The following is a 14,404-nucleotide window of genomic DNA, read 5'->3' as shown; positions in this document are numbered from 1 at the left end:
TGAGATCTTTCCTATCTTGCGGTACAGTTCTTGGTTTACTTTCTTTCTATTTGATCCATCCTCTGTTCTATGGGCTCCCAGTATCTTCCTCAGAATTTTTTGCTCCACCAGTTCTAACTTCTTGATCAATCCTACCTTTATCAGGTTCAAACATTCGGCTGTATATAAGGCTTCTGGATGGATCACTGTCTGGTATTGTCTGAGTTTTGCATTGATTGAGATCTTCTTCTTGTTATAGGTGTTCATACTTAGCTTGTATGCCAAGTTCATTTTGTTGATTCTCGATATCAGTGCCTCTTTCTCTGACAGGTTGTTATCTATCCACTCTCCCAGATATTTAAATTTCTCTACTTTCCGAATCCTCCCTCCCACGACTGTCGTCCCTCTGCGTGCTGTTTCGATGTTGGTCATGTACTGTGTCTTCTCGAAGGAAATCTGTAAGCCTACCTTACTTGCTTGTTCCTGGAGCTGAGCAATCTGGTTCCGTGCCTCCTTTATCGACTCGGACAGAATCACAATGTCATCCGCAAAGGCTAGGCAGTCGAGTACAATCCCTCTATTCTTATATACCATTCGTATACCACATTTCTTTGCATTTTCTTGCGCTCATCTCTAATGACCTTGTCAAGAACACAATTGAATAGAAGGGAAGAAAGCCCATCTCCCTGTCTGACCCCTGTTTTAATCCTAAATGATTCTGATAATATCCCCCTGAATGTGACCTTGGATGTTGTGTCAGTCGCAGTCTGTTTAATGAGCTCTCTGGTCTTCCTATCTAGACCCATTTCTTCTAGGATACGGATCAGTGTTTATCTACTGAATCGTAGGCCTTCTTAAAGTCCACAAATGTGAGCACAAATTTCTTGTTCCTCTGTTTCTGGTATGCTGTGATCAACTTCAGGTCAGGATGTTCCACACATGACCTGCCCTTTCTAAAACCTCCTTGATACTCACCAATTTGCGGTTCCAATTGTTTTTCTGCTCTATCTAGCAGTGCCTTTGAAAAGATCTTATATGTCTCGGGTAGTAACAATATTTGCCTGTACCGTAACTGTTGATGTTTGCCTTATCTCCTTTCTTGTGAAGAGGCTTTATTAACACTGATGTCCATCCATCTGACAGCTTCTCTTCTTCCAAGATTCTTGTCAGTTCAACAATGGCTCTGTTGTCAGCATATTTCCAAAGTCCTGCAATAATCCTGTCTTCTCCAAGAGCTTTGTTGTTCTTTAAGGTCTTGATGATTCTCGTGACTTCATCCACAGTCTGAGTCTGGGTTTGGTTCCTTGTGACTTTAGTCTAATTTCTGAGACGATGGCTCACAATTGAGGAGTTTTGAGAAGTAGTCTGCCAGAATCTGGCAATTCTCCACATCACTGTGAGCTACTTTTCCTTCTTGGTTTCTGAAGTTGAGGCTTGGTGGATCATATCTACTCAAGGTGTTCTTGAATGTTTTATAAAAGTCCGGAATGGTTTTTTTAAAAATCCTGTTCGATCTGAATCAAGCGTTCCTTTTTATTCTTTCTCTTCAGATTCCTGATGGTCTTGGATGTTCTTTCCCTTATTTCCAGGAACTACTTCTGGTTCTCTGGTGTTTTCAGGGAACACCTATTCACCCACGCCTTTTGGCGTTCTTCAATTGCATCATCACATTCAGATGACCATCATGCATGTTCCCTCTTTTTCTCTAGAGGAACTGTGACTCTTGCAGAATCAATCTTAGCCTCTTTTAACTGTTCCCATCCCTGGTACTGTCTTTTGTTTCATTCTGTTGCAAAATCTTTGTGCAATCTCGGATTTTCTCTGTCAAACTTTGTTGTTCGAGTTATGTTCCTGTTTTTGTGGTATCTTGGGATGATACTGACTTTGATCTTGGAGAGGAAGTTATCTGAATCTAAATCTCCACCCCTCAGGACTTTGACATTTTGGATCTCATTTTCCGCATGTTTTGATATCACAACGTGATCAATCTGGAACTCTCCTAGGTGTGTTGTTGCAGAAGGGAACTATTTTAATAGTGTACGTATTACAGACTATGAATCTCGTGTTAAATGCGTATTGATGGTTGAACTTCTTATAAAATCGCACAAAACTACCATAATCCTCCTCGTCAATACTATATATTTTACGCCCCATTAAGACGAAACTTCACACATAAATAGACATGTTTCAACCCAGCATTGGGTCATCCTCAGTAAGACATGTATGATGAATTAAAAACATAGGAAACACACAAAATAAAATGTTAGTTTAAAAGTTTTTTAAAAAGCATGATGAAAGTTAAAAAAAAAACCTGTGAAATGTTGATCGTTAAAACCTGCAGATTAATGATCTAACCAAAGCAGAACAATGGTCTTGTCCAGTGGATACTAAAAGCCTGCAGGCTGTTTTGCGACAGTTAACCAGAGCCCCTTCGCTAACCAACCAATGGTCTTGTCACTGGCACCTGGAGGCTTATGCCCCCACATGCTCTTTACTTACCATGCAAAACTAATTAAACTAACTTTTGTTCAAGATCTCAAACATAGAATGCATTGCTGTGCAATGTTTATGCTGTGTAGGTTAATGTGTTAATGTTGGCTGCCCTGTCAACTGAATTGTGACGTCGTCTGAATCATGCCATGTTGAATTTCTAACCTACCTTTTCCACGCATCTTTGTAGTATAGTTGTTAGCGCTATTAGTTGTCGTCCTTCAGGGTCCAGGTTCGATTCCTGGTACTGCCAAAAAATGAAAGATTGGCAGGAGTCTTGGTATGTGGTTAAATAGGCATGTGCAGCTCACCTCCATCTGGGGTGGGCCTTAAAAGCTCTGCACCACCTCGAGATGAGGGCACAAATTTACCTTTTACCTATCTTTGGCACACCCTCAGTCGAAACTTTACGGCATCTGAGAAATGTTGATGAGACTTCTAAGACTAAGTTCCTGCATTCACCAATTCTTGAAGGCATTCCAAAAGCAGACCCTAACCCAGAAATCAAATCTGAGTAAGACACCTGTGCTATCAATTGCATGAAGAATCAAAAAGCACTAGGAATGGATAACCTTCCTGCTGAATTTTGGAAGTTAAAGGAAATACAAGACAATGCGATGAATTGGACGACAAACTTTTCCAACGCATACTAATCTCTGGCTGTGTTCCCATTGATTAGGCCATGTGAATCACAGTGCCAATACTCAAAAGCAAAGGTCATCCAGCATACTGCTGTAACTACCACCCAAACCACCACCTGTTGCACACCATGAAAATCTTTGAGAAAATCCTTGACCAGCGCCTGCGTGAAATCACCAAAATGAGTACCAATCAGTTCAATCTTGAGAAGGCTATCAATCATGTTCCACGTTGGTTGATCTGGTATGCACTACGTGACCATGGCGTGCCAGAGCAGCTTATCAGCTGGGTCGGAACATGAACAGTCGGGTATGCTGTGTCGTCGGCACCTCAGACAGCTTCGCCATGAAAGTCTGTGTCCACCAGGGCTCAGCACTGTTACCACAGCTCCTCCTCCTCCTCCTCCTCCTCATCATCATCATGGACACCATCAATTGGGATTTTGAGTGTTACTTAGACCCCCTTAAATAGTGACAATGCTCACTCGCAGACACCATCCAAGCAATCCAAAGATGACCAATGGAACAACTGCCTCTCCCTGTATGGCATCCACATGAACAGCAGGAAGACAGAATACCTGAAAACTAGCCCAGTGATGGCACCAACCTGGTCATGGGAGAGAGCTTAGCAAAGACAGACAGAACTTCGGGTACCTTGGGTCTCGTCTGCAGAGTGACTGCGGAATCAGCAATGAAGTGTGCGCTAGGATATATGCGACTTAGATGTGGAGAGGGAAGTCACTGGCGTACTTTGTGATAAAAGAATGCCTCTTCCCCTAAATTCAAAGTTGTAGGTACAGAACAAGAGTACGTCAAGTTGTGCTATATGGAGCTGAATGCTGACTGTCCTACAAAAACAATGAATGCAAATTTCATGCCGTGGAAATTTATGCAAATAAATTTCATGCAATGGAAATTTATGCAAATACTCCACTGGTAGACGGGCAGTTCCTTTATTCACCAGAAATGACACAATTAGGCAGCAAAAAGGCATTGCGCCAATTACGGAGAAAATATCAGAAAGGCGCCTCCAATGGTATAGCTATGCAACCTCTCCCTCTACTCTGACATCAAAACTAACTGCCCACCTAAATAACTAAAAAAGCGCTGGCAAGATAAGGTAAAGGCATATATGACGCGAATGTTTTTTTCTTTTACAAGTTGCTTTACGTCGCACCAACACAGATAGGTCTTATGGCGACGATGGGACAGGAAGGGGCTAGGAGTGGGAAGGAAGCGGCCGTGGCCTGAATCAAGGTACAGCCCCAGCATTTACCTGGTGTGAAAATGGGAAACCATGGAAAACCACCTTCATGGCTGCCGACAGTGGGGTTCGAACCAACTATCTCTCGAATACTGGATACTGGCCGCACTTAAGCGACCGCAGCTATCGAGCTCGGTATGAGGAATGTTGGGTTGAAACCAAATGATGTCCACAACCGTGCAAAATGGCATTTAAGGACTCGAAGAGCAGACTCTGCACCTATGGGACAACGCTAAGCAGACGAAGACTGGAAAGATTTGAGTCTCATATACCTACTTCCTTGAAGAGGTAGTGGTGGCGATTATTGTTTTAAGAGGAAGTACAACTGGACAATCATTCTCTACTTTCCTTCAAAAGAGCAGAAACTAGAACGATGCGGGATGGGCAACAGGGTAGACCAACATTCCTGTCACTTGCTTGATGTTTATAGTGCAGTTGTGATCATGATTCGGTGATGCCAGTGATAACCATGCATTTTAATTATATTGGAAGTTTGGACAATTCTATTTATTTGCCACCATTATTCTCTTAATTTCAAGAGATTATCAATCAGCATTTTTGTAAAGTAATGATAGGCCAACCCGATTAATATTTATTTTAAAATCTAAGTTACACTGACTTTAATAATAATGATAACCACAGGGGGCGTGATTAACTCGATGGATTAGCTGCTGGCTTCCCACCCAAAGGGCTGTTGTTCAAATCCCAGTCAATTTTAAAATCTAAGTTACATTGATTTTAATAATAATAACCACATGGGGCATGATTAACTCAGTGGTTTAGCTGCTGGCTTCCCACCCAAAAGGTTGTCGTTCAAATCCCAGTCAATCTTAGGTTGAAATTTTAGTCTTCAAAAATCATGTGGTGCCAGGAAGGGCATCCGGCCAAAACCAAAATGAGCCTAGCCGGCTCCACAACCATGCAAAAATGGCAGCCTTGTGTAGTGTGCTGTAACATATCTCTTTTCCACCCAGATAGGCAGTTTGATCAAAGAAAGCCTTGATGATCATGCCAGCAAATAATGCTACTAATAATATGGTTCATGGTGTGGGTTACTGTAGTCACGTCCTAGTTCGTGAACCATGGGCAACGGCTGAGTGGCCTAGTAAGTGGTCCTGAGAGTCGGGATACCAGTTGCTATGGAATCGGAGTGGGCATCTCGGACATATTCTGAGTCATGACCCTCCTTGTGCTCAGGTGGCTAGGACTATACAATTCACCGGTGGTCCATAACCCGTTAGAGGAGAGATCCTCACTTGGACTATGTGTAAGTAGGGTAGCATCCTCCTTCGTGAATTTACCGAGCACAGAACATTTTAAGCAAGCCTCGGACCTATGGGAGTAATGGAGTCCCACTCCCATTTGACAGGCGAGGGACTCCTTGGAAACAACTTGGCGAACGAAATGGAATTCGATGGGGAGTTATCAATATTAATGGGGCTTAATGGAAGAATGAAAGTAGAACTGGCTGAGTCAGCAAAGAGGATGCATCTGGATGTGCTAGGAGTAAGTGATATTCGGGTAAGGGGAGATAACGAGGAAGAGATAGGAGATTTATAAAGTGTACTTGACGGGTGTTAAAAAGGGAAGAGCAGAGTCTGGGGTAGGGCTCTTTATCAGGAATACCATTGCATGCAACATAATTTCTGTTAGGCACATAAATGAGTGAATGATGTGGGCAGATTTGTCAGTTGGAGGAATTAGGACTAGAATTGTCTCTGTGAATTCGCCATGTGAGGATGCAGATGAGGATGAAGTTGACAAGTTTTATGAAGCATTGAGTGACATCGTGGTCAGGGTCAACAGCAAGGATAGAATAGTGCTAATGGGCGATTTCAATGCAAGAGTTGGGAATAGAACTGAAGAATACGAAAGGGTGATTGGTAAATGTGGGGAAGATATGGAAGCTAATGGGAATGGGAAGCGTTTGCTGGACTTCTGTGCTAGTATGGGTTTAGCAGTTACGAATACATTCTTCAAGCATAAGGCTCTTCACCGCTACACATGGGAGGCTACGGTTACCAGATCCATAATATACTATATCTTAACCGACTTCGAATTCAGGATCTGTTAGGAATGTACGAGTTTTCCAGGGATTTTTCGATGATACAGACCACTATCTGATCTGTAGTGAACTAAGTATCTCTAGGCCTAGGGAAGAGAAAGTGAAATCTGTCTGCAAACGAATAAGGGTAGAAAATCTCCAGGACGAGGAAATTAGACAGAAGTACATGGATATGATTAGTGAGAAGTTCCGAACAGTGGACAGTAAGCAGGTTCAGGATATAGGAAGTGAATGGGTGGCATACAGGGATGCTATAGTAGAAACAGCAAGGGAATGCCTAGGAACAACTGTGTGTAAAGATGGGAAAAGGCGAACATCTTGGTGGAATGATGAAGTGAGAGCAGTTTGTAAACGTAAAAAGAAGACTTATCAGAAATGGCTCCAAACAAGGACCGAGGCAGACAGGGATTTGTACGTAGATGAAAGAAACAGAGCAATGCAAATAGTTGTTGAATCCAAAAAGAAGCCGTGGGAAGATTTTGGTAATAACCTGGAAAGGCTAGGTCAAGCAGCAGGGAAACCTTTCTGGACAGTAATAAGGAATCTTAGGAAAGGAGGGAAAAAGGAAATGAACAGTGTTTTGAGTAATTCAGGTGAACTCATAATAGATCCCAGGGAATCACTGGAGAGGTGGAGGGAATATTTTGAACATCTTCTCAATGTAAAAGGAAATCATCCTGGTGGTGTTGCGAACAGCCAAGCTCATGGGGAGGAGGAAAATGATGGTGGTGAAATTAGGCTTGAGGAAGTGGAAAGGATGGTAAATAAACTCCATTGTCATATGGCAGCAGGAATAGATGAAATTAGACCTGAAATGGTTAAGTATAGTGGGAAGGCAGGGATGAAATGGCTTCATAGAGTAATAAAATTAGCATGGAGTGTTGGTAAGGTACCCTCAGACTGGACAAAAGCAGTAATTGCACCTATCTGTAAGCAAGGGAACAGGAAGGATTGCAACAACTATCGAGGTATCTCAATGTTAGTATACCAGGCAAAGTATTCACTGGCATCTTGGAAGGGAGGGTGCGATCAGTCATTGAGAGGAAGTTGGAATAAAACCAGTGTGATTTCAGACCACAGAGAGGCTGTCAGGATCAGATTTTCAGTATGCGCCAGGTAATTGAAAAATGCTACGAGAGGAATAGGCAGTTGTGTTTATGTTTCGTAGACCTAGAGAAAGCATATGACAGGGTACCGAGGGAAAAGATGTTCGCTGTACTGGGGGACTATGGAATTAAAGGTAGAATGAGTTCTTGGTTCAGGGTACTTACAGGGGTTAGACAAGGCTGTAATCTTTCACCTTTGTTGTTCGTAGTTTACATGGATCATCTGCTGAAGGGTATAAAATGGCAGGGAGGGATTCAGTTAGGTGTAAATGTAGTAAGCAGTCTGGCCTATGATGATGACTTGGTCTTAATGGCAGATTGTGCCTAAAGCCTGCAGTCTAATATCTTGGAATTTGAAAATAGGTGCAATGAGTATGGTATGAAAATTATCCTCTCAAAGACTAAATTGATGTCAGCAGGTAAGAAATTCAACAGAATTGATTGTCCGATTGGTGATACAAAGCTAGAACAGGTCGATAATTTCAAGTATTTAGGTTGTGTGTTCTCCCAGGATGGTAATATAGTAAGTGAGATTGAATCAAGGTGTCGTAGAGCTAATGCAGTGAGCTCGCAGTTGCAATCAACAGTGTTCTGTAAGAAAGAAGTCAGCTCTTAGACAAAACTATCTTTACATCGGTCTGTTTTCAGACCAACTTTGCTTTACGGGAGCAAATGCTGGGTGGACTCAGGATATCTTATTCATAAGTTAGAAGTAACATACATGAAAGTAGCAAGAATGATTGCTGGTACAAACAGGTGGGAACAATGGCAGGAGGGTACTCAGAATGAGGAGGTAAAGGCTAATTTAGGAATGAACTTGATGGATGAAGCTGTACGCCTAAACCGGCTTCGGTGGTGGGGTCATGTGAGGCGAATAGAGGAGGATAGGTTACCTAGGAGAATAATGGACTCTGTTATGGAGGGTAAGAGAAGTAGAGGTAGACCAATACAACGATGGTTAGACTCTGTTTCTAACGATTTAAAGATAAGACGTATAGAACTAAATGAGGCCACAACACTAGTTGTAAATCGAGGATAGTGGCGACGTTTAGTAAATTCACAGAGGCTTGCAGACCGAACGCTGAAAGGCATAACAGTCTATAATGATAATGTATGTATGTATGTATGTATATACATATCTGTACATATGTATGTATGTAATAATAAAAATACATACTACTGTGCTTTGGTAGACTAGATGTCAAATCAAATTGCAAATAACTTAGCTAAATTAATTGAATCTAATTTAGCTTCTTCTATGAACCTTTTCTGTTGTTCTTCTATGTACTGAATCTTTTTTCTCTTCAGCTCTTTGTACTGAACTCTCTGTTGCCGGTACTCTTCCAAGGTTTCCATGTTCCTACTTTCTCTTGCCCTGTTCAATTTTTCTAATGTGTTTCTCCTTGCCTCATAACATTGTTTGTCGAACCAAGGTTTTGACGTTCTTGTCCCCAGGCTTAGAGGAGCCACTTCTCCATACCAACTTGCTATCCACCATGCTGCGGATTCTATTTCACCTTCATCTATCATTTTCTTCACCTGGTCGATCTGGCTTGTCTTTGCTTTCACTTTGTTTATGTCTATATTCTTTCTGATTTTGGCTCCTTTTCTTAGGTCAGCCACCTCTTCTTTCTTCGTGATTATGTCTGTGCTCACTGGTAAGTGCTTTCTTACAATGGAGCCTTCTTTGAGGACCAGCTTTGTTGTTCCCGATGTTATGAGACCCCTTGAAAGCATTAAATCTATTGTGCTACCTCCATTTGGTCCTATATATGTCCATTCCTGTTTCTTGTTTAACAGCACGAATCCACTGTGCCTTAGGTAGTCCATAACATCTTCAGTTTTCCAGCTATGTTTATCTACTGGACAGTTCAAGTCACCGGCAATTAACACCTTTTCTTCATCATTTACCATATTCAGCGCATTTCCAAGCGTATCAACTATGTCTGCTGCAGTGCGTTCAGGGCTGAAGTATACTGCCATGATCACTAATATTTTCATTCGTAAAATCAATAGGTTTTCGTCTCTCAACAGTTGTTTACATGGGGTTAGATGAGGTTTAACGAGTACTGATACCCCTCCTGATGGCCGTCCCCTTTCCTCAAGTTGATTGGCGTACACATGATAGTTGTAGAAACCTGGTACATTTATTATTGAGTCCTCCCTGATTAATGTTTCTGTTAGAACACATATGCCAAATTCCTCTAGTATGTTACTTGACATTAGATTTAGTGCACCTCTCAGACCTTCTACATTCCAAGTCATGGCTCTAACCCTGTTATTGCTGTGTACTATGAAATTTCCAAGGTTTCTGAAAATGCCGGCATACTACCCGGGCGGGCCAGAACGAACTATCATGCACTCGTTCTAGGTCTTTGTACGGAATTCCAATTTTAAATGCTGTGCCGGTTGGCCTCTTTCTAACTGTATCACAGAACACCTTGCCGTCTATACCGTTTTCCTTGAGATATTCACATATGTCTTCCTTGGTTGTATTTGGTTCCAGTCTTCCTACATATAACCATGCGTTTGACTTTGCTGCCCTTATCTTGGTATCACCTTCTCTCACTCCTATTATTGGTCTGCTTCGTTGGGTGGTTGAATCATGAATATTGTCAAGATCACTCCCAGTTTTCCTCTCTCCTCTTTTATCTCTCCTTTTCCTCTCGTATATATTCCAGTTACTCTCATTTTCTATTCGGTAGTCTCCAGATTCTTGTTCTTGCATTACTTCCCTTCCTTCTTTGTTCGTAATAAAAGCTCTTGATTCTTTAACCGCTAGCTTCTGGTTTTCATTTGGAATTTCTTCTTTGCCATGCATCGCCTCCTTCAATGGTGTTAGCTCACTGGTTATCACTGTGGGACGTTCCTGGTTGTGTGTTATTCCTCTTCCCTGCTCTGAGGCGGGGGGGCTGAGGAGCCTTCTGTTTGATTGTCATTTGTCTAGTTGATGTCCTTTGATTTTCCATATACCTTTTTATCTCCGTTGGTATCATGGTTTTAATTTCCTCCAATTTATTTTCCATGGTTTTTTCCATGTTAACTAGCATGTCCTCCAACCTTGCGGTTATCTTTTCTAGTTTGTCATCATTGCGTGTTTTTCTCACGACAGCTGGCTTGCATTCTGTGCACAACCATATTAGTTTGCAGTGTCTTCATTTGATAATATCCCATTTGCCTTTAGATATGCCGCAGCAATCCATGTGTTGCCATTTGTCGCAACCTTCGCATTGCACCGCGTTCTCATTACCTCCAACTTCCTTGCTACAGATGTCGCACTGATAGTGGTCGTCATGCTCTCTGTTTCCAGTCATTTTATAGATGCCTAGATGAGTAATTGATGTCTACCCGATATTATTGTAACCTTTCCTATTCACTTACTCTTTACTTTCAGTTACAGCACTATTGATCTGTCTGACAATAGTACCTTAATGGTTACAGATGATACAAACCAAGACCGACTACAATATCTCAGACCTTAATCGGTAAATTGAAATAAGATTTTGGGCACTTAGGGCAAGAACGTAAACAAATAAATCAAGTCCAATTATAGTCAAAACAAGATGGTTCCCACTTAGGGCACAAAATTTATAACAAAATATGATCATAGATTCACCAGACAATACTAACACGCAATGATAATCCAAAACAATGTCAGGATCACTTCCCTGAAAGAATAAATGAAGCTTAATTATTCCAAAAAGATATATGTTTTGCGCACCAAATCAACCAAATGCAAGTTCCATTGCCGTATCAATCTCCATACTAGGCTCTACGACCAAAAACGAGCAAAATACATTCTAAGATCGGTATGGAAACATGGAAATCACACCTCAACAAAACAACTGCTTCGAGAGACACGAGACCAACACTCAGGCGTCCAGAACACAGAGACCCATCAAATATCATAACGGAAAATTAAATCGTTCAGGCCATCAACGACGGAAGAAGCAATAGAACACCAGGACCAGATGGAGTCAGAAATGAGCATCTAAAAGAGACAGTGAGGGAAATGTTACCGGTATGGAGTGCCTTATTGAACAAATGCCTCGAAACTGGAAGGGTCCCAACAGATTGGAGGAAGGCAACAATCCGAAAGCTATATAAGGGAAAAGGAGACGCAGATGACCCGAATTCCTACAGAGGGATCGCAATGGAACAAACAGGTTTGAAACTTCTGACGAGGATCTTAACGAAGAGAGTGATGAATAAATTGGATCCACTGTTACCAGAGGAGCAATTTGGGTTCAGATGGAAAAGATCTACAACGATGGCACTGGAGAATTTACTGAATCACATTCGTATTACCCTAGAAATGCCACGAGGCAAATTATTTGTGGCATTCACTGACTACTCCAAGGCATTTGATTGGGTAAAGAGAAGGTTACTCATAGATAAGCTGGAGAAGTTAATCGGAACATCTAATGTTACAACACTCATATCAAACCTGTTGGCTGAGAATTATATACAGGTGGACGATGGCATTGGGTCGTCAGACTGGATGCCACAGACCATAGGAGTTCTTCTAGGTGATCCTATATTATTTAACGCTTTCACCTCTGATGTAGTGTCAGAGATAAAGGAAAAGACAGACACAGAAATGTATCTGTATGCTGATGACATGGCAATTGCGGCTGAAGACATAACAGAACTACAACATGCGATGAACTTGCTAGTGGACTGGGCAAACAGGAATGAAATGAAAATAAATGAGGAGAAGACTGAACTAGTCGTATTCAGGAAAGGAGGTAAACTAAAGGAAACAAGAGCACATATGGTGTAATAACGTCCGCCTTCGCATAGTTGGCAGTTTCAGATACCTAGGTGTAACCTTGCAGACCACATGCAGCAGTTTCAGGATCCATATAAGAGCTAGAATTATTGCAGCTCTGAAAGCGATGAATGACATTGAGAATATCTCACAATTTGCAGTGGATACAGCCATGGTGCTTTTTTGAGTAAAAGTGCTACCAGTGTTAACCTTTGGGCTTGATATCATGGGGGAATTTCTGAGTGTAAAGCAATTAGAAGACCTGGAAAAGATAAAATCCAGATATCTGAAGCGAGTCCTGAGTGTATCAAAGACTACAAGATCTCGACTTGTATATGAACTCGCGAGAGAAACTTTCCTGATTTAGGACCTGAGATACAATCTTGTTTTACCAGGAGGTGCAGCATACGATAACCTGCTGCATAAACTTAGAGAAAAAAAGAGGGATATTTGGGAAGACTTCTACTTAACTGAGGCCATGAGGGATCGGAAATGGATGGAAACGGGCTACCAACTGAGACACATAGTTATGAGATTGGCTGTGCACGGATTCCACTTTGTGTAAAAACAAAGTATTTCACGAACCGAACATAAACTGTGTGTGTAGGCTATGTGACCAAGTATGTGAAAGGTATCCTATCCAGAAGGGTTCCTCGAGGTCATGTTCGATTAGTGAATTTATTAAGGACTAACACTTACGCAGAACGCATTAGACGCCACGCTGTTTTATCTAATTGTGAACCTCTATGCACATTGTGCGCAATAAAATTTATTATTATTAGGCCTAAATTAATTGAGCATTAAATTATCAACCTAAAATTTGTCCATGCAACTACATAAAAAATTTCAAACTTGTTTAAAACTCAGTTTACCTAGCCAATGCTGTCACACTACGCCACAGGAAAATAAGACGTTTCTTCATTAGCAAATCACTAGCATCCAATATCTATGAGATTAAAATATCAATGCTGCATTGCTATACTTAGTTGGGAACTCTTGAACATGCAGGTCATATTTTACGATATCAAAACCATTTAATATTTACGATAGGTTTTGATGATATCTTTTTGGTGTAGGCTACTTACATGCAATACGGCAGGATAAAATGATTTCGTCCATTTTTGCATAATACTCACAAGTATATCACTAGCACCACTGCCAGGCCAATTAATCTTATAAAGAACAGAATCGTCGAATCCCTTTATTTCGATTCCGTAGCCTATGTAGAAAAATAAAGTACATAAAATAAACAACGCAGAACGCCCCATGGAAAAGTTCATTAAAGGCATTTAGCCTCGTGTCTAAGGGATTACTTCAGGGGTTCACGTCCTGCTCCACTCCACACTATAACTACAATTTACAATCACAGAGCTACGATGATTAAGGATAGTATAACAAATGAACTGTCTACTCTCTGCTTTCTACCACCTTTGTGCCTTATACTTTTATCAACCAAACAGAACTGAGCACTTGTAAACCACAACACGTAAGTGTTAAATATCTAGGAATGCCAACTTTTGTTAATACGGCTGTGCTGGTCCTAAAACGTTTTAAGTACTATTGTTCAGTAGAGTGCCGCTCATATCTTAGACTATAGCTTTCAACATCACTTCTGTAATGCCTATTCTTTACCTTTACAAGATTTAAGAATAATGCTTTGTATAAAATGTCTTACATTTCAAATGAGTACGTACCTATGTAGTAATGCAATATTGGCAACGATACTTCGACATCAGCTGTATAAAACAGGTGAAAGACAATTAATTTTAAGGTTTATAAGAATGCTTAACAAAAAACCAGGACGAATAAAAATAGAATATCGCATGAAAATGAAAGTATAAACATTATAAAGCTTTAAGATATATTCAGAATTACAATAGAAAAAAAAGGACAAACATTTGTTATTATTATTATTATTATTATTATTATTATTATTATTATTATTATTACAACTGTCATATCCTCTTTGATTACAAACTTGCACGAAGGAAAGAAAGAAAGAAAGAAAGAAGAGAAGAATAATCGTAAAGTCCAAGAAACAACGAAGAAGAAGACTGCTGTATTTCATATTTTGAACTTTGGCACCTTGTG

General features: G+C 40.8%; 1 protein-coding gene across 2 annotated transcripts in view; it reads right to left on the bottom strand.

The window, feature by feature from the left end:
* Window positions 1–13,798, bottom strand: part of LOC136881089 (endoplasmic reticulum lectin 1) — a 116,981-nt gene extending 103,183 nt beyond the window's left edge. For both annotated transcript variants that reach the window (XM_068229216.1, XM_068229217.1), the window contains exon 1: window positions 13,450–13,798. In XM_068229216.1, the coding sequence (XP_068085317.1) occupies window positions 13,450–13,602 (153 nt within the window). In that variant the 5' untranslated portion in view covers window positions 13,603–13,798. The remainder of the gene's footprint in view (window positions 1–13,449) is intronic.
* Window positions 13,799–14,404: the final 606 nt, after the last annotated feature.

Source organism: Anabrus simplex, chromosome 9, assembly GCF_040414725.1.
Source record: "Anabrus simplex isolate iqAnaSimp1 chromosome 9, ASM4041472v1, whole genome shotgun sequence".
Lineage (NCBI taxonomy): Eukaryota > Metazoa > Arthropoda > Insecta > Orthoptera > Tettigoniidae > Anabrus > Anabrus simplex.
The sequence above is the reverse complement of the archived record's forward strand: the minus strand, read 5'-3'. Positions and strand labels throughout refer to the sequence as shown.